The sequence below is a fragment of the Schistocerca americana genome, chromosome X (genome assembly GCF_021461395.2).
Source record: "Schistocerca americana isolate TAMUIC-IGC-003095 chromosome X, iqSchAmer2.1, whole genome shotgun sequence".
In the NCBI taxonomy this organism is placed as follows: Eukaryota; Metazoa; Arthropoda; class Insecta; order Orthoptera; family Acrididae; genus Schistocerca; species Schistocerca americana.
The window spans coordinates 801,922,431-801,944,602 of record NC_060130.1 but is presented as its reverse complement, the minus strand read 5'-3'; the positions used below and the strand labels follow the sequence as shown (position 1 = coordinate 801,944,602).

General features: G+C 42.5%; 1 protein-coding gene across 1 annotated transcript in view; it reads left to right on the top strand.

Annotated features, from left to right (window-relative positions):
• LOC124556328 (NACHT and WD repeat domain-containing protein 2) overlaps window positions 1–22,172 on the top strand; it is a 314,048-nt gene that overhangs the window by 281,134 nt on the left and 10,742 nt on the right. The window contains exon 27 of the mRNA XM_047130299.1: window positions 7,909–8,067. Coding sequence (XP_046986255.1) covers window positions 7,909–8,067 — 159 coding nt within the window. The remainder of the gene's footprint in view (window positions 1–7,908; window positions 8,068–22,172) is intronic.

Here is a 22,172-nt window from a genome sequence, read left to right as displayed (position 1 = left end):
CCCTGCCTGAGTTTATGACTTTAAGAATTCGCTTTGAAATTCTGTTTTCATTCATCCTGTGGATATGTCCGTAGAATTGCATTCTTCTTTTCCTTATTGTATCCGTAATCATGTCTGTGTATTTATATAATTCTGATGTTGGTGTCTTCTTCCAGATTCCTTGCTCTTGTATCGGTCCAAAAATTTTCCTGAGAATTTTCCTTTCTTGTTTCTCTATTTCTTTGATTTTAGTTTGCCCACCTGTTTGTGTTGTTTCAGATGCATACAGTGCCTCCGGAAGTACGACAGTGTTGTAGTGCCTCAATTTTGCGTTAATGGATATGGACGTTTTGTTATAATAGTTCTACGTGAGTTTATATGCTTTCTGTAGTTTTTTATTCTTTCCTCATTGGCCTTTAGGTTGATCCCAGATGGCTGGATGATTTCTCCCAGGTAGTTAAAATGTGGCACTTGTACGATTTTCCCATGGGTTGTCACAATAGGCAATTTGTCTTGTGGCACTCTTTCTATGTACTGGGTTCAAGCTATGATATTATTATTATTATTATTTTGAATTAATTTTTACTATAATTCGATTACTGATTACGACCATGGACGAGACATACCCATTAGACAGTAACGATGCCCCAGTATAGACGTATAGAGGTGTTGCCCATAATCTTTTCTAGTTCTAAAATGCAGTTAATTCGGACTTTTGTAATTCTCGCAAAGATAGCGTTTTCCGTTGCAAAGGAGCCGTTTCTGCTAAGTCTCAATTATCCTTCGCAGATGAATACACCGGAAAGGCGCCAGAGAAACGGTTCTGGCCGTTAGAAGAAGTCGTTGTCTGGCAACCTAAGGTAATTAAGCAGCCGGCGCAAAATTGTAAGTGAGCACAGTTTAGTTGGCAATGAAATGCAGAGAACTTTTCGGCTGTTTTCTCCGAAACCCGAGGTTTTAAATAACCTCCACAGCAAGAATCTGTCTCACTGGGAGCCGAATTCTCTTGCTGACAAGAAGTGTTTCTCTGGAGCAGATGGTCCTATCGTTAGACGCCATGTTGAGACACTTTAACTGAGTGCTACAGGCACTAGAAGGTCAATAAGACTGCCGGCTAGTCGGAGAAGCAGTTAATGACCTGTTTGCCCGCTAATTGCGACAATCAAATCATCCGGAATTACGGCAACTCGTAATTGCGATCGCGTCCGGACCAGCGACGGCTCCGCTTCTAAGGAAATCTACCACGTTCTACTGCCATGTGCCGTCATTAGACGGTGTTTATATCGCTCGCCCTCAGTTATGTGCTTTATTTCTTCATTTTGTATGCATCCGCTGACTAGCGATGTGTATAATTTTTCTTGAATGAGTTTTGGCCTCTCGTTCACTTATAACTATCTTGTATCCACACGTATTGTGATCTATTTCAGTGTCTTTTTACGTGATCTGTCGAGAGAGATTCATTATTAATGTAGGCCTGGACGAAAATATACATATTTAATTGAGTCTGTAATAGATCCTTATTTATTATGAATGGAAAAAACACAACATTGGTGTAATATATACACTCCTGGAAATTGAAATAAGAACACCGTGAATTCATTGTCCCAGGAAGGGGAAACTTTATTGACACATTCCTGGGGTCAGATACATCACATGATCACACTGACAGAACCACAGGCACATAGACACAGGCAACAGAGCATGCACAATGTCGGCACTAGTACAGTGTATATCCACCTTTCGCAGCAATGCAGGCTGCTATTCTCCCATGGAGACGATCGTAGAGATGCTGGATGTAGTCCTGTGGAACGGCTTGCCATGCCATTTCCACCTGGCGCCTCAGTTGGACCAGCGTTCGTGCTGGACGTGCAGACCGCGTGAGACGACGCTTCATCCAGTCCCAAACATGCTCAATGGGGGACAGATCCGGAGATCTTGCTGGCCAGGGTAGTTGACTTACACCTTCTAGAGCACGTTGGGTGGCACGGGATACATGCGGACGTGCATTGTCCTGTTGGAACAGCAAGTTCCCTTGCCGGTCTAGGAATGGTAGAACGATGGGTTCGATGACGGTTTGGATGTACCGTGCACTATTCAGTGTCCCCTCGACGATCACCAGTGGTGTACGGCCAGTGTAGGAGATCGCTCCCCACACCATGATGCCGGGTGTTGGCCCTGTGTGCCTCGGTCGTATGCAGTCCTGATTGTGGCGCTCACCTGCACGGCGCCAAACACGCATACGACCATCATTGGCACCAAGGCAGAAGCGACTCTCATCGCTGAAGACGACACGTCTCCATTCGTCCCTCCATTCACGCCTGTCGCGACACCACTGGAGGCGGGCTGCACGATGGTGAGGCGTGAGCGGAAGACGGCCTAACGGCGTGCGGGACCGTAGCCCAGCTTCATGGAGACGGTTGCGAATGGTCCTCGCCGATACCCCAGGAGCAACAGTGTCCCTAATTTGCTGGGAAGTGGCGGTGCGGTCCCCTACGGCACTGCGTAGGATCCTACGGTCTTGGCGTGCATCCGTGCGTCGCTGCGGTCCGGTCCCAGGTCGACGGGCACGTGCACCTTCCGCCGACCACTGGCGACAACATCGATGTACTGTGGAGACCTCACGCCCCACGTGTTGAGCAATTCGGCGGTACGTCCACCCGGCCTCCCGCATGCCCACTATACGCCCTCGCTCAAAGTCCGTCAACTGCACATACGGTTCACGTCCACGCTGTCGCGGCATGCTACCAGTGTTAAAGACTGCGATGGAGCTCCGTATGCCACGGCAAACTGGCTGACACTGACGGCGGCGGTGCACAAATGCTGCGCAGCTAGCGCCATTCGACGGCCAACACCGCGGTTCCTGGTGTGTCCGCTGTGCTGTGCGTGTGATCATTGCTTGTACAGCCCTCTCGCAGTGTCCGGAGCAAGTATGGTGGGTCTGACACACCGGTGTCAATGTGTTCTTTTTTACATTTCCAGGAGTGTACATTATTGTAGAATATCACACTAGTGTCATGTGTTTTTCTCATTCATGTGCTATAAATAAAACAGACTGTATGTGTGTATCTTTGTGTGTTTGGTATTTCTTCCCAAACCCCTTGATCGATTCCAACCAAATTCGGCACACAAATAACAGGCTTTACAAGTATCAGCAGTGTAGGGTTTATATCCTCCTAGCTCCAATGGAAGCTACTATATGAGCAAAAATGTGTTTTTCCAGTCTCTGGTGTATAGGTTGCCCTGCACAACAGGCATGTTGCATGGAAACAGTATCAGTCAGCGAAGTCAACTTCCTTTACAGGGCATCGTGCTTGGCAGGGACAAGAAGCGGTTTTCTGGGACCCAGTTTTAGGCTGCCTTACATGACAGGTGTGTTGTGTTTGGAGATTTGGGGTAATATTGGATTGCTTTATCGCTCTGCATTGCATGGTAGCCTGTATGTCAGAGGCAAATAGATTTTCAAGCCCCTGATGTGTAACTTGCCCTTCATGACAGGCATGTTGTGCATGTGCTGTTGGCCTTTTTTTTATTGAACTGTATTGCAGGGGATATAGCGCCAATGGACATGGCTGGGGGCAGGTTGAGATGGACAGAACAGGGGATGGACAGAGCCAGGGGAGTTGGAAACGGACAGAGAGAGAGGAGAGCAGGAGATCCATGAGGCAGGTGCAATGTGCAGAGGGGTGAACAGGCAGGTGGACTAGGAAGAGCGGGAGGTAGAGATGGAAAGAGAGAGGTGGAGGATGATATGGCCAAATGAAGGAGGGAGAAAGATATAGTCAGAGAGGGGGAGGAGGAGATGACAGAGAGAGTGGGTTTGAGGAGGTAGACAGACAGAGGTGGGAGGATAAGGTGGAGAGACAGAGGGAGGGAGAGGTGGACGCAGAGAGGGGGAGGAGGAGGAGGTGTGTTCATTGTATGTGTTGAACGCAAATGCTAGTAATATGTAAGGTATTTTATCAAGAATCGGCAGAATAGCCAATTAATTTCATTGGAGTTACGCTATCCCCTTTCGTCCTTAATCTATCATCACACCTGATCTATTCCACTGTGATTGAGAAGCCAAGGTCGGATCACAGCTGTAGTTGGAGATGAATTTCACGCTTTAGCACAGTCAGGGCAGGTTGTAGGGTGCTGGGCGCTCGTTCCCAAGACACACAGCTAAGATTGCGGTTTCATCTTTTCACATCGGGAGTTTACGACTGCTGGAATCACAACTGTAATTAGTACATAAACTAGCCTTGCCAAAGAGCTGTTCGATTGTCACAACTGGGGACCGATTAACTCGTAAGGTACTGGTTATGTACTGTTCCATAATACTAGTGCATATCAATCTTGGGACCACTGTGGCAGTATCCTTCACATCTGCTTTTTGTCAGTGGTTGTTATTGGTCTCCCCCAGACATATCATGATGCTCCACTGCATATTTCTGTTAGAAATATGTTTTGGAAATCCACAGGACTGTCTGCCATGTGTGACCTGCCTTTTATAAAGTTCAAAAATCTGCCAGTACCGAATGTAAGACGTACAAACCGTTTGCGGTAGCCTTTCGGACTGTGTTAAACATGGCTGCCATCTATGCTAGCGGTGTGAAACGCCTCGACTCGGCGGTTTCAAGCTGTTGTGATTTCAGAGCAACGATAACGATCTAGTATGAGTATCAGAGTGCCCTACTGGATCTTCGAAGGAAAAATTTCATTGTCGTAATGATTCCTGCCTGGGCCTTCCAATACTGTCCAGTTGGTGAATTTGAGATAACAGACAGAGAGGCAAAAGCAAAGAGTGCAGTGGATGAAGAGATGGTACTTCAATTTCATGCAAATAGCAAGGGATGGTTATTGTTTGCGATTCGCAAGTGCAGTGAAGGCCAGACAAGTTGAAGGGTATACCTGTATCTTTTTTCCTTTGGCTGATTAGGCACATCGACGGGTATGAGATATTCTCCACTACCTTGGATATTTTGTGAACTAAGACCTCTGGATGCATTATCTTACAGAGACGATTAAATCCCTACTCGACCACTCAGTCGGTATGAATTCTTTACAATCGATGTAATGGGTAATTTTCTGTTTCTTCCTTGTCAGATAACAATTCTGGTTTTCCACTTTCGAGAAGACTTACCTCTTCCCTCTACTGACAATTAACATCCAGTGATGTTCCCACGTCATTGCTTTCATAATGTCAGCCTAAGTGTATTTTTTGGTACGTTTTTCAATGGTATTTCCCCTCACTATATGCTTAAATGCAATAATGAACCTAATTGTGGCCTCAGCTCCTAAATTTTGTTTACTTCCATTTCGGGTCTAGGTACTGCGTAATGCGATAGCGATTTCAGTATAATATGCACTTTTCATCACTTACATCTTCTAGGTATCAAAATTCTTCTGCATCAGGATACCCAAAAAGAAACACGTCAGAGAATGTGCAGTAAGTTTTTCAATTCTTGTTAGTACTGAGAGACTGTGGAATAATGTTTCACAATGTCAGCGTTATGTCTCGTGTAAGTAGGCGAGTGACAAACTGTATCGTTGCTTGGGGTGCCCGTCAGCGGTAACTGCTTATACATGTTCACCTTCAAGGATCACGTCACCAGATAAGAATCTGATATACTACTGCAGCATAATTTGTTCATTTACTATGTTAAACTAAGGAAGACATATGCTGACATATTCAGGCGCCTCTGCTGTTTTACAGTCAAGTTTAAACATAGAAACGAAACCTTATGTCGTAGATTGTACGCAATCGTACTATATACATTCACACAAATGACTGCGTCTTAGCGTGCATGAATAATAATATTGTGTTACTCGTAACTAAATTCAAGTCTTTCGATGAAACGCTGCTTCAAAGAATTTAACTTCAGTCTCGTTGTTTATTTTATTCACAAGCTTCTCATTGAGTCTCATGAGGTGGCCCGTTCCAGGATTCTCGCATTTGAAAATCCAATGTGGTCATCGGCCTCGAGATCACTGAGGCGATCGTTTTATGCAATGATCTGTAAATATTACTCTTCAAGAAACTGATAGCATCAAGCAGCTTTTCAGTATATCCGTCTTATGCCATCCTGCGAGCAGAAGGTGTATTTTACATGCAGTAGTATAATAGGAAGCTATTTTGTTATACGCATTTAAACTCATTCTCGCAACGTGGTATGTAATTTTCAATAGGAAAAAGAGAATTAGAATGATACAGAGGTTAGACAAAAATATGGAAACACTGCGAGAAACGCATGCTTGAACATAAATACAGATGCTAGCCAAGCCCGCAGGTTGCGCTGTTGTATAGACCACGAAAGGCACCTGTGCAATGTTCTAAATACGTTGCAAATGTCAGTCGTGATTATAACAGTGTTCTGTATAGCTGTGAGTGCATTATGGCAGAGCTAAGTGAATTCGAATGTGCGTAAATTTTTGGTGGTCATATTTCAAGAGGCACCGCATCGGAAAAAAAAAATCCACAAGTCACAAGGCAGACGAAAGTGTGTGGCGAGTTATCATAACAGACGGTCATTGAAGAGGATTGTGGCGAAAATAAGAGGATGAGAACTGCAAAAGTCACTGCGGGACTGAATGCCACACTAGCCAATACTGTCAGCTCCAAAACAACACAAAGGGAGCTCCAGAAGCAGGGATCACAGAACGACTCGGAATTCCAAAACCAGTCATCATTGATGCAAATGTCTGTAACAGGGAAAGGTGGTGCCGAACCCATCAAAACTGAACTGTGGTGCGATGAAAGAAAGTCATTTGGGCCAAATGGCTCTGAGCACTATGGGACTTAACATCTGAGGTCATCAGACCCCAGATATTAGAACTACTTAAACCTAACTAACCTAAGGACATCACACACATCCATGCCCGAGGCAGGATTCGAACCTGCGACCGTAGCGGTCGCGCGGTTCCAGACTGAAGCACCTAGAACCGCTCTGCCACACCGGCTGGCAAAGTCATTTAGTTGGATGAGTCTTGCTTCACACTGTCTTCAACTTCTGGCCGAGTTTACGTCCCAAGAGTGAAACATGCCGTGAGCTCAGTATTAATTTTGGCAGCCGTATCATGATATTCTCTGGGGCCCATGGTCACTCTGCAAGAGTCGCATTACTGCCAAGGATTAAGTGACCATTTTGGCTCTTCAGTTCCATCCCGTGCTACATTGTCTGTTCGCCAATGGTGATGCTGTGTTCCTAGACGACAGCGTCCCTGTTCACACAGCTCGTAACGTCCATAACTGGCTTTTGGGCAACGAGAATGAGTTGTCGCATCTTCCATGGCCACCACAGTCACAATGATGATGATGGTGATGATAATGTTTTGTTTGTGGGGCGCTCAACTGCGCGGTTATCAGCGCCCGTACAAATTTCCAACCTGTGCTCAGCCCAAGCACGCCACTTTCATGAATGATGATGAAATGATGAGGACAACACAAACACCCAGTCATCTCGAGGCAGGTGAAAATCCCTGACCCCGTCGGGAATCGAACCCGGGACCCCGTGCTCGGGAAGCGAGAACGCGACCGCGAGACCACGAGCTGCAGACCAGTCACGAGATCTCAGTATCATTGAGCCTTTGTGGTCTGCTGTGGAGAGAGGGGTACGTGATCACTATCCACCACCACCATAGTTATCTGAACTTGCTGCTATTTTGCACGAAGAATGGTATAATATTCCCTTGAAAACCGTGCAGAACCTGTATTTATCCGTTCCGAGACGATTGAAGCTGTTCTGGATTCCAACGATTTTCTTACACCGTATTAGACTAGTAATGTGTTGTTTTTGGTGTTTCCATACTGTTGTCCCCAGTAAATTTCACTAAAATAAAATAAATGGTATCCGAAAGTTGTGAGACAATGAAGTACTGGGTAATATTTATCAGCCTAAATGGAAAGTTTGTTGTATACTATTTCAATGCTTTAATTTTCAAATTTTACAGAGGAGGGCTAGAACTTCTGGAACTAAAACACGGAACAACTGTGAAGACATTCATACCTAAAGTAGCTGAAGGTGTATTCACAGTTATCTGTATGTTTAACAAAACAGATGAATATGTCCTATACTACCATAGCGGCAAGAAGACGCTCAGAGTGTTCAGGTAAGCGCTGAAAAAAAATCGTGATATGCCGATACCTTACTATAGCTTTTTATTAACTGTTCGTCGTCAGCTTCCTATTGGCTACCAAACAAAATTTTTATGAGTCATTTGTATTTGTAAATATTTATGAATCTATGAAACCAGTTCTGTTAGTGATACTGCTGTCTAACAATACGTCATTACAACACGTAATAAATATCTGCTGAACTAGTGCATGTGTGCTAACGATCCGGAGAGTAATGGTATAATTAAGTGCTGCCATATTGTTATTCTCCTGCAACCCAGTAAAGAAAAATTTTTTGTAATATTTTTTATTGATTGTGTTTCACAGAATTTATAAACTGCAGAAATGACATCCGGTAACATCTTAAGGTGATGTCCGATTTACTCTTTATAGAGACACTGTTTCGATCAAAGACCATTATCCAGCATCTGTTGCGATGATGATTTTTGGTTTGTGGGCGCTCAACTGCGCGCTCATCAGTGCCCGTATAAAGTCCCAATTTTTACACAGTCCATTTGTTTTGCTCAGTCCAATCTAGCTGCTGACACGAATGATGATGATGATGATGATGATGAAATGATGAGAACAACACAACCACCCAGTCCCCGCGCAGAGAAAATCCCCAACCCGCTCGGGAATCGAACCCGTGATCCAGAGACAGCAACGGTAGCCACTAGACCACGAGTTGCGGACGCAGCATCTCTTGTACACACGTCATGGAGAGAGGATAATTTCAGGCAAAAAAGGATTTTTGAAAATTGTAGAAAAAATACAAGCAATATTAACAGATTTTGGTTAACAGCAAGAGAAATACGTACATCTAAGAACACAGTATCAGAACTATAATATTTATAAATAACTTTTAGTCATGCAGAGATAAATTTTTTTACATCATGCTAAAGATCAAAGTTTCATTTTGAATGGACAACTCGAACTGAAAAAAAGAATTGAAAATTTTCGTGCTGTACTGTTACAGGAGTAGTGCTAGTCATGAAGGCGAATTGATTACCCCTAAAAGCTACGGCATTTACAGGTTACCGATGTTGTACGCTACCAGTTGTTCAAGTCTCTTTGTCGTTTCATTCTGTGTTCCTTGGATAGTTGTCTGAAACTGACACTCCATGCGTCTACCTCTCCATGAGTGAGCATTAATTGATAAATATTATATTTTTGCAACTGTTTCTGTTAAGAAAAATCTGTAAATATTGCTTGTATTTTCACTACAGTTTTCAAACATCCTTTCCGCCTGAAATTTTCCTCTTTCCTTGACGTGTGTACAACATATGCGGGATAATGATCTCTGAACGAAACTGGTCGCACAAAGAAGAATAAACTGAACAGCAGCTTAAGGTGTTAGTTAATGTCGTTTCTACATTTCTTTATGACTTCGAGGATGCGCAATGTGATAATGCACCATACGTCCTTAATAATCTTCAGCTGCGATGGTGGGTTGTAAATATGCTTCCTACCAAAGTGTTAGTTATTTGTTATTCTTAAGTAAAGAGGCGTTTCTGTTCATTGAAAGTTGGTATCCATGTTTAAAGATTTTGTTATGATCTATCTACATCTGTTCTATGCAAGTCAATGTACTGTTCGTAGCGGACTGAAGGGTACTTATCGTACACTACGCGGCAAGAAGGAATGTCAAAAATCTCCGTATGTGAATTTATCACTCCAGTTTCATCTTCTTGGTCATTTCGTCAGATATGAGAGGAAGTAATACCTACCCTGACACTGTTCAGAATGTACTCTCTCGAAATTTTAACAGCAATCCTCTCGGTGATGCACTTCGCATCTCTTATACCGTCTGCTACCAGCGAGCTTCATTTTATTGCATGCAGATGTCAATAGTGCGCCGTTACCGTCGAGTACCTTTATTTGGCCCGATCAGTGGCTGTTGCAGCGCAAATACAGAGAGCTGGGATCCGCCGATATAGTTGATGATGATGATGTTTGGTTGTGGGGTGCTCAACTGCGCAGTCATCAGCGCCCAAACAAAGTCCCAATTTTTTTCACAGTTCAATTTTGCCACTGTCACGGATGACGATGATGATGAAATGATGAGGACAACATAAACTCCCAGTCCCCGGGCACAGAAAATCCCGAACCCGGTTGGGAATCGAACCCGGAACCCAGTGATCCATAGGAAGCAACGCTACCTACTAGACCACGAACTGTGGACCCCGATATAGGGAACAGTGGAGAAGCTTGGGATGCTTGTCGGATGATGGACTGGAACGTGATGTTATGATTTAATTAAACCCCAAAACAGCAATTATTTGGCGGTGCGTGTATATACACTGATGAGGTAAAACCTTATAACCATATGCGTAATGACGTCCAGGCCCACCTTTAGAACGTAGTATATAAGCGATTCTGCGTGGCAGGGCTTCGATAAGTCCTTGGTAGGTTTCAGAGGTATGTGACACCAGATACCTACTCACAGGTCACATAATTCCCGTAAATTATGGTCCGGTGGTGTGTGGCAACGGAATTGGCGCCCGATAGTATCCCTGGCGTGTGGGTTCACACTAGGCGAATTTGGTGATCAAGACATCAACGGAAGATCATTATCATGCTCCTCAAACAGCTGTAGGACGATTCTATCATCCTGCTGGAAGATGTTATAACAGTCAGTCAGATATCAAGCATGAAGGGATGCAGATGGTCCTCAATGTTCACGTAGTCCACAGCCGCCATTGTGAGTTCGATTATTAGCAAAGGTCGCGCTAAAATCCTTGAGCCCATGTTTATGTCCCACACAGCATAATGTTGCCCCCAGCGGTCTGCAACCATGGCACCGTGCATGTTTCGAGCTGCCATTCGCATGGCGTCACACGAACATGACTATCGACCTCATATAACAAGAAACATGATTCATCCAACTATGGGACAGGTTTCCACTGATCCACAGCCTACTCTCGATGATTCAGGTCTCACTGCAACTGTAACTGGTGTTGTCAGTAGAACAAGGGAACACATCTGCTCCAGAGACCCATGGTCATCAGTGTGGGTGCACTGGGGTGCTCCGAAAAATTTCTACTACGTTGTCAGATGTGCCACACATCGCCACCTATCCTGCTTTACGGATCGGTGAAACCTCTGACCTCTACGTTCCGTGATGAGCTGTGGACGTCCTCCATCTTGTCACCTACTCGTAATTTCATCATCCTTCAACCACTTTCCATAGAGCTCACAACAGTAGCACCAGAACAGTAGACGCCAGACCATAACGATCTGTCCTTTGTCAGAGTCGCTTATGTCAGTTTGTTTCCGTATTTTTGGCCCACATCTTTGCTAGAATGATTCCCCCATTCGTCTCTGACCCGCTTATATACTTTCCATACCACTTTGAGTGCCCGCAACACTACCAAGCGGCGTTTAGTCTCGCGGTGGGCAGTGGTCGTAATGACTCATGAATGCAGTTCGCATTCATGCACCAGCGAGAGATGGACGGCTATCAAAACGGCGTTCTCCACAGACTTTCTGACCAGTCCCTAAACCGTTTCTACATGGATGCTGCCCTTTCCGTAAAACTAAAAGAACTACAACAAGATATTAGTTAACCACTCTGTGACCGTACCGCTATCACTGTACCATGAATCTGAAAGACAATTGCACACAGAGCCAGTGTGGTGAGCATAATTACACTGTTCAGTCACATCAATGTGACCACCTGTCAAAATCCTGAATAACCACATTCTGCTGCGCGCACCGCTGTGAGACGTGCAGGAAGAGAGTCAATGAGGTTCTGGTAGGTACTGAGAGGGATGTGAAATGAGGTGGAATCGTATTTCCATTAATTTTACGACCACAGCTTCTGGGGTGCGTGCTGGTGCACTGTCGTGATGGAAAAGGACTTTTTTGCGGTCCAATCGCCGGCGTTTTTCTTGCAGCTCGGTTTTCAGACGGTCCAATAACGATGAATAATATGCACCCGTAATTGTTTTACCCTTTTCCAGATAGTCGATGAGGATTATTGCTTGCGAATCCCAAAAGACAGTCGCCATAACCTTTCCGGTCGAAGGAATGGTCTTCGCCTTTTTTGGTGCAGATTCTCCCTTGGTAACCCATTGTTTAGATTGTTGTTTGGTCTCAGGAGTATAGTAATGTATCCATCTTTCATTCACAGTGACCAAACGACACTTAAAGCCCTGCGGTTTCTTCCTGAACAACTGTAAACCATCCTTGCAACACTTCACACGATTCCGTTTTTGGTCAAGCGTGAGCAGTCGCAGAACCCATCTTGCGGATAGGTTTTTCATGTCCAAATGTTTATGTAAAATATTATGCACCCGTTCATTCGAGATGCCCACAGCACTAGCAATCTCACGCACCTTAACTCTTCTGTCATCCATCGTGGATTTTATCAGCGATTTCTGGAGTCGTAACCTTGTGCCCATATAGCCACTCCGTAGATTTTGAAACCACTTACAAACTTTTCTAATCGAAGGTGCAGCAGAGTCATCGTAATGTTTATCAAGCTTCTGTTTAGCCTCTTGAGGCGTTTTGCGTTTCATAAAGTAATGTTTAATCACCGCACGAAATGCTATTTCGTCCATTTTTTGACAATCACTCGACTTCCTTGAGTCACACGAATGCCAAACACAAAGAAATAGACCAATATGGCTGAAACTTGGTGTGCGTTCTGTCCAAAGATGCTACTGACTAAACATGACCTCGATACGCGCCAGGGTTGCCATGTCTTGGACTTTACACGGACTTTCCAAACGCCCCTCGTATGCTGACTGCTGTTCATCGGAGACGAAGGCTGGAATTTGCACGCCAATATCGCAACTAGACGTCCACTGAATGGCGACAGGTGGCCTTTTCACATGAATCACGTTTTATGCTCCATCAGAAACACACTGCAACAATTGTCGGAAATGTGCAGGCCGAAGGAGGGAGCATTATGGTCTGGGGAAAGTTTTCGTAGCATTCCCTAGGTTATCTCGTTATCTGGAACACACTGTGGATCAGCACAAGTATGTATCCATTCTTGGAGACCATGGATCAACGCAAGTACGCATCTGTCCTCCTCGACACGATGGCATCTACCAGCAGGACAATGCAACGTGTCACACAGCTCGCAGTGTACATGCATGGTTCGAAGAAGACGAGGATGAGTGTACCGCACTCTCCTGGCCACCAGACTCCCCGGATTAAAACCCAATCGAGAAAACTAGCGCAGCTGGCCACAGCACTGGAGTGAGCATGGTTCCCATCCGCTCCGGCCGGGTTGGCCTAGCGGTTCTAGGCGCTACAGTCTGGAACCGCGCGACCGCTACGATCGCAGGTTCGAATCCTGCCTCGGGCATGGATGTGTGTGATGTCCTTAGGTTACTTAGGTTTAAGTAGTTCTAGGTTCTAGGGGACTGATGACCTCAGAAGTTGAGTCCCATAGTGCTCAGAGCCATTCGAACCATTTGTTCTCATTCGCCTAAAAACCATCCACAGACTGGCCGGCTCACCGGACTTCGACACAAGTCCGCTGGGCGGATTCGTGCCGGGGACCAGGCGCTCCTTCCTGCCCGGAAAGCCGTGCGCTAGATCGCACGGCTAGCCGGGCGAGATGGTCCGTACATATTCAGAGTTAACAGAGCTGCCGAGCATTTTGTTCATTTACCGCCATCATATTTTGTTGTAGTACATTACGTTTAAAGTGCATGTGCCCTTTTTTTTCTTTTTGAAAGTATGCTTCCATTATCATATTAATTAGTGGCCGTTGAACATTTTACATATCGTTGGAATGCTATCACAACTTAAACACATTGGTTTTGTCGATATGAGCAAGCAAACAGTTTTCCCTACTTCTCTGTGTCCCTCAGGCATTGATACTACTAGAAATTTGAATCCTTCTTTTACTTGGATAATTTATTGAAAACCTAGCTGTTCATCTCTGAACAGTACTTGTTCAGTCAGACGTTTCCATGTCAAGATAATTACAGATTCTACTCAAAATTCTATACCAGACGTGTGGGTAGCAATGAAATACCGAAAAATATTGATCTGTCTGGCAATTTTTACAGAAATTTCTCCTTTGGTTGTTCAAATGGTTCAAATGGCTCTGAGCACTATGGGACTTAACTTCTAAGGTCATCAGTCCCCTAGAACTTAGAACTACTTAAAACTAACTAACCTAAGGACATCACACACATCCATGCCCGAGGCAGGATTCGAACCTGCGACCGTAGCGGTCGCGCGGTTCGAGACTGTAGCGCCTTTAACCGCTTGGCCACCCCGGCCGGCCCCTTTGGTTGTAATTAATTGTTTTGAAACAATAATTTCTCGAGATTTTTTCTTTTTTTTCATTTAGTGGAGTTTTGAAACACACACTCCTGGAAATGGAAAAAAGAACACATTGACACCGGTGTGTCAGACCCACCATACTTGCTCCGGACACTGCGAGAGGGCTGTACAAGCAATGATCACACGCACGGCACAGCGGACACACCAGGAACCGCGGTGTTGGCCGTCGAATGGCGCTAGCTGCGCAGCATTTGTGCACCGCCGCCGTCAGTGTCAGCCAGTTTGCCGTGGCATACGGAGCTCCATCGCAGTCTTTAACACTGGTAGCATGCCGCGACAGCGTGGACGTGAACCGTATGTGCAGTTGACGGACTTTGAGCGAGGGCGTATAGTGGGCATGCGGGAGGCCGGGCGGACGTACCGCCGAATTGCTCAACACGTGGGGCGTGAGGTCTCCACAGTACATCGATGTTGTCGCCAGTGGTCGGCGGAAGGTGCACGTGCCCGTCGACCTGGGACCGGACCGCAGCGACGCACGGATGCACGCCAAGACCGTAGGATCCTACGCAGTGCCGTAGGGGACCGCACCGCCACTTCCCAGCAAATTAGGGACACTGTTGCTCCTGGGGTATCGGCGAGGACCATTCGCAACCGTCTCCATGAAGCTGGGCTACGGTCCCGCACACCGTTAGGCCGTCTTCCGCTCACGCCCCAACATCGTGCAGCCCGCCTCCAGTGGTGTCGCGACAGGCGTGAATGGAGGGACGAATGGAGACGTGTCGTCTTCAGCGATGAGAGTCGCTTCTGCCTTGGTGCCAATGATGGTCGTATGCGTGTTTGGCGCCGTGCAGGTGAGCACCACAATCAGGACTGCATACGACCGAGGCACACAGGGCCAAGACCCGGCATCATGGTGTGGGGAGCGATCTCCTACACTGGCCGTACACCACTGGTGATCGTCGAGGGGACACTGAATAGTGCACGGTACATCCAAACCGTCATCGAACCCATCGTTCTACCATTCCTAGACCGGCAAGGGAACTTGCTGTTCCAACAGGACAATGCACGTCCGCATGTATCCCGTGCCACCCAACGTGCTCTAGAAGGTGTAAGTCAACTACCCTGGCCAGCAAGATCTCCGGATCTGTCCCCCATTGAGCATGTTTGGGACTGGATGAAGCGTCGTCTCACGCGGTCTGCACGTCCAGCACGAACGCTGGTCCAACTGAGGCGCCAGGTGGAAATGGCATGGCAAGCCGTTCCACAGGACTACATCCAGCATCTCTACGATCGTCTCCATGGGAGAATAGCAGCCTGCATTGCTGCGAAAGGTGGATATACACTGTACTAGTGTCGACATTGTGCATGCTCTGTTGCCTGTGTCTATGTGCCTGTGGTTCTGTCAGTGTGATCATGTGATGTATCTGACCCCAGGAATGTGTCAATAAAGTTTCCCCTTCCTGGGACAATGAATTCACGGTGTTCTTATTTCAATTTCCAGGTGTGTATTTTACTTGTATCACGTTGCGTGTTTATTTGAATAACTGATAGAGGACTCAGTACCTTAGCACCAAATTTGTTGAAAATGGTTCGACTGACAATAATTTCCTCAAATAATCGCACCTAAATGGAGTACTTTGCTGAGGATAGACGCTTCTTGCAGTGATTTTAAGTTGAACCTCAACATAAGGAAATGTAACCTACTGTACATAAATAATAAAAAAGACCTGTTATGTTTTGATTACACTGTAGCTGAACAAACATTGGAAACAGTCGTATCTATTAAACAAATGTTTGTGTATGGAGTGGTTTAAGGTGGAACATAAGTACATGAAACTAATCAAAGGAAATGGAAATGCCAGAACGAGCTTCATTGAAAGAATCTGTCGAAACTATGAGGTACCGACAATGGAGGAAAAGCTTACCAGGCAGGACTGTTAGAGGAAAACTTGCGTGTGTAAGCATGGGTTCACTTAGTGGACTCAAAAGTGTTTCGTAGATTCTCTGCAGAAGCTCCAAGTGAGAGGTTATGCATCACGGCATGGCTGAAACTGTTAAAAGGTCGAGAGTTACGTTCCTAGAAGATTCAACCGAAATATTGCTCCCTCATGCATATGTTTTGTGAAGAGTCCATAACAGTAAAATTAGAGACATTGTAACTCATATAGACCGTTACCAATAGTGCAAAATTCATATGCAACATTCTCGACTTTAATAAGAAGTGGATAAAACGACAGTGGTACGCGCTGTAAGGTTGCGTCCATAGTATAGACGTCCATGCAGCTCCAGAATCTTTAAATATATTTGGATTATGTGCATTCTGTCTGTGAAGAAACTGGAGTAAGAGGGTGAGAGGAAGGTAGAAGTATTATGTATGACCTTATAAAATACCGCAATGCTCCATTTTCAACACATTTTAGCGTATTTGCAGGTGATTACCATCGAAATACATGAAGGGCTAACCTTTCGCTTGTAAACTAAACTGAGAAAGAGAGACATTTTGCAATATATGATACATTCTAATACAATGGATGCATAGGTACAGCGGCTTCATATTGTAAAACAAGTTTACAGATCATATATGTTGTGTAAAATATCAGAAACCATTAAAAATTCAGAGTAAACTATAATTACCTATCTTTGCTCACAGGATGATATATTTCCGATTCCATTTTAAATGTAATCGTTGTACACTGTAAAAAAATTTAAAAAACGTTTCCACTAATGAAGGAACTTTCGGACTCTCTGACCATCCATACATTTGCACTCTGTGGACATTGTCTTTAAATAAACAGAGCACTTCGTTAATTTGGGCTGAAACACCTCAGCACTCTTTAAGACAGATTCCAAACAAAGTCCAAGATGGTAATAAATCATATGGAATTGAGAATGGTGAATGCATTACCAAATAGGCAAGTCTACAGAATAGCAACATTTGTGTCATTCTATGAACTCAGAAATCATGGCCACTGATCATTAGGCTCTTTTATACAACTTAATGTAACTTAGCACTTTCTAAATATAGTACATTAATACTTAACAAATTTGACTTGATAAAAATTTTAAAAATCCTCACACTATTCACTATGGAGTAAGGAAAATGTTAACAATAATTTGCAAATTAATTGTATCCAATTGATAAATAAAACTGTTGATTCAACTACATATAATTTACAAATTAATAGAAAAACGATACAAAACTAATTAATCATTGTTTACCAAAAATTTTCATTTTCTTACCATTCATTGAAATCTCCAACTTAGGGCGCCTGCCTAATTCAAAGGTAAATTAAATTCGTTATTTAAAGTGATATTGACATTTCTACCAAATTTTGGGTAGTGCTATTACCCCTGATAAACCGCTACCTGCTATACATGAGAATATGGTATACTGATGAACATGCAGAGGATTAGCAAAATATATTTCGTTAATTTAAGCCAAATATCACCATATTTTAAATATTCAAATTGTTTTTATAATGTACTATCAAACAGTATGTAAAACTTTACTTAGATTTTCTATTTCAGTTCGTAAACTGCACTAAATGAAGTATCATACACAAATGATTGAAATTTATTTACCTGACCTACCAGAATTTTGTCAAAATTGTGCACAGTGCTGTAGTGATGGTAATAAATATTGTTACTGTCACACTAATAGAAAAGGCCACAAAACAACCAAAGCTATAAATCGAAATATTTTCATAATTATTTATTGAAACTGTACGAAAGAACTACTGTGGGATGCATATGTGTATGTTCAAGACGGATGACAGGAATCATATTGAAGTACTGTTCAAGTTACAAAGCAAAAACACTACCATACAAGTTTTTTTGCACAAAGGTAGCCGAACTGTTGAATATACAGCACCACATCTAGGTATCTAATAGTAAGTGTAACATTAATATATTACAAGAATTTTTAGACATAAAGTAACTTCATGTGGCTCAAAAGCAAAAAGTGTTTGATGCCTATGTGCAAGCTTAGTTTAGGACAGTAAGGAAAACACCTGTGTATTATGAAGCTACGCTACATACATTAGACCAATGATAATATGTCAAAACATGCAACTGGGACATTCACGAATTTCTGAATTTTCTTCTTCATTATTTATGAAAAGTTAAATGTTATTTTCTCAAGTTTACATTTATCACATAAATAGCATAGCTGTTTTGGAAATTGTATGGGCTTATATAATCTTTCATTTGTGTAACATGTTTAAAATCACAAAACGAATCCTATACTTTCACATAATTATCTGGTAGTCCTGGCTTATACCTTTCTTGTGGAAATACGTCATTTTGTCTATTCTACAATTACAGATTACTAAGTTTTATGTAATCAGTTAGTGATTAATAATTCAGTGTATTATTCTTCCTAGTAGTTTGAAAAAGAACAAATATAAAGGAAGGCATAAGAAAATTCATTGAATTGTATTAATTCATGATGTATAGAGGAACATCTGTGTTTGCCCTCAACCTGGAAACTTTATGAGTGTGTAACTCATAGAGAGTCATTAAAGTTTTCAGTATAACTTCTCACTGTTCAGGCTCACAAATAGGTTTGTATTTTGTGATGGGAACATGAATCTTCATATCCTTTACAACTATCTTGCCTTCTTTTTCATATTGTATTAGGAGCCTCACTTCCATCGTAATTCGTTCTATGTAATTTAACAAGATCATCAGTTAACATTAAACTCAATATGAAACATATAGTTAAATCTTCTTCCTGTATAACATCTTTCTAATCTTGGAAAAACCTACCAGTGAACTACTAGGGATATATTACGTTATTTGGTTTGTTTTATTTTAACATTATTAACTATCTGAATTTCCTTTTATATTTTGTCTGATAGTATTTTAGTTAAGAATAATAGTGCTGTAGAAGATATATATGGGTATTCGGTTCTAGACAGAATATTAGTTCATTTCTTTATGGTTGTAAAGTCAGATAACTTGGCAATGATGTTGTTGGTTAATTTCATGTTGCTTATACCTTCATGAGAAGTAAAATATGATCCATTGACATGACAACATCAAAAACCATACATAACTGACAATGCTTAGGAATACAGCCACCACAAATTTTCATGTTAACCTCTTTATCGTTGTTTGTAATATTCAAATTATTTTTAGACTGCCCGTTCACAAGAAATGACTAAAATTGACAGTTTTAGAAAGAACAGCTTTCAAAATTGATAGCTTTCAGTATTGTTCATTTATAAAGACTAAAAGCTAAAATATTACTTTTGTGCTCCCCACAAAACAATCAAATATTCATTTTCATCAGTTACAATTACAAATAATTGTGAATTTTTCATGAGCATGAAAAAATGTAGAAGATGATTAGAAAATTATAGGTGTACCAAATTCAACATCGGGCTTACATAAGGCAATGGTGTTTCTGATCTGTGTGCTGTGTAAATGTACCATCAACTAAAGGAAATTTTATGTTAGTAGAAATGGTATAATTTTAGGAACATAATTTTTTTATATACTGCATTATTCTGGTTATTAAATGTAACAAACTTGTAGTAGGCTAGTATCTTTTTTTTATCCAAGTATGAGTTAAAGGTAGCTCCATTTAGGTATTCCACTGATTTTGCATATAGATTAGGTGTCTGTTATTTCTCTATTGCAGTACAGTTTTTGATTCAAGTTCCATAAATTCAAACCAGTGTTACAGTATTAAGACTCTCTCTTATTAGCACATTTAATCTTTTTCAGACCATCAGTGAATTATTATTCAGCTTTAGTAATGTATTCATTTACAAAGAATTAAATAAGATAATTAAACTACACTCAGTTTGTGTTTTATAGTAGGAGTAATACGTAGGTTGGTTGGTATGTGACAGAGCTCGACAATATTGGTGGCAAGGTTTCTTTAGTCGCAGTCAGTGTCACGGCGGCAGGAACCTCATCATATTTCTGCAGTACAATGCTTGCATCAGCGAATCTGAAGGAACTGTGAGTGAATCGATTTCCCTTCTGAAGACGGCTGCAGCGCTGCACAGACTTCGGCAACATCTTTTTGTCTCTTAAGAAACGTTCTCTCATTGATTCTCCAAGAAGCCGAAGGTCACACGCTCTAATGGTAACACAAGCGTTAGCAGCTCTCATCTATGCAAGCGCTGCAGGCAAGCGCAAATATTCTATCTATTTTTAAATGACAACATTTTCGCCTTGGACTGCACTATTTATTGTAATTTCCCCAATTAGACAGCGAGATGTTTTGTAATGTCCAGTATGAGCCATCCTAAATCGCGGTGACTTAATTGTAATTATTATCTTTGGTGATTTATCTGGTAATAAATATGCAACCAGTCGTTTTCTTAGTTTTTTGATACGATTTATTCAACCACAAACATGTTTTCGAGTCATCTGATGATGAGCCTGCAGTGGCTCGAAAACGTGTTTATGGTTGAATTAATCGTATCAAGTAACTAAAAAACCGACTGGTTGCATATTTATTACCAGATAAATCTCAAATTTAAATCACAGTCGCAGTTCGTCATCCACAATGGATATACTGAAATTATTATCTTTGAATAAAAGTGTCACTTCTCTTCGTGTCATTGGGTATTTCTTTCCGTTAGATTCTGTACTATACTGTAGAAGTTTTTTCTATGTACTGGCAGTGACACATCATGCGAAAGTTTATTTCATCCCTAAGCACTTCCCACAAGTGCACTATGAAACATAGCCTCTTCACTATGACATAGTGAGTCCATTAATGACTACTTAACAGTTTTTCAAATGTGTTGTGTAAGTGGAACAAATCACAATAGTTACCCATTTGTATGTATTAGGCTGTGCGATGTATGAAGAGTAAAAATTTGCCCCTGCTTGCGACCGAAGTTAGATGCGTTTGATACTCGAAGCCCAGATCCGTAAGTCGCGGTAACACAGTGCGGAGAAAATCGTTGACATGTTGCAGGTCGGTGAAAGTGTTCTGGAAGAGTACGTTTCATCTGGAGAATAAACTCAACAGTACGTTCCCCAAGGAAGTTAGATTGCCGGAGAAGATTGAGCGGAACGCAGGATGTTCTCCACGATTCGCGAGGAATCGATTTAATCAAGTCGGAAGTGCCGCGCTGATGCTCATTGGTCTTAAAGGGGAGCTCTGGAAGAAAAACAGAGCTGTTCACATGGAACTGTCTGTGGATTTGTGTAGTAGTGTTTCGAAGAGGTCTTCCAGTCGATTCTATCGCTTCTTGCTAACTTTAATTAAACAACACTAAGGCTGAAAATTTCAGTTGCACGTAGAGAGAAGCAGATGTCCTTTTCTCCCATAGTGCATCTTCTAATGGGTCTCTAAAGGTACAGAATGACATTAGTACTCGAAAGAGGCACAATGAAATTGGTAGTAAGCGTCTTGCGCCAGGCAACGAGAAAGAGCTCGTGAGCATTAGATTTATATGTATACGTGAATACAGACTCAATAGAGAAAAAGTATTTCTCCTTACAGCTTCTGTGCTGTACATGGATCGAAAAACTTAAATTCTGAGATATTTCTGTCTTGTTTCAACTGAAAGTAGTTTATGTTCAGTAAAATTCGGAAGTACAAAAACGAGACTCAATTACCGAATTCATATTTGACTAAAATTTCGTCACCAATCGTCGTGAAACAATAGTCTGTTCCTGGGTACACAAACGGGAAAAATAGAAAATTGAGCATTATTACATTATTTATGAGGTTAGACACTTATGTGCAATTACTGTAAACTAGACTGAATTTTCAACATGATTTATAATGATTCAGTTTATGACACTTTCTGTACATTATTATCAGTTTCTCCATTACACAAAGGAGATTATAAATATAAATTTACTCCCGTTACTGTCATTG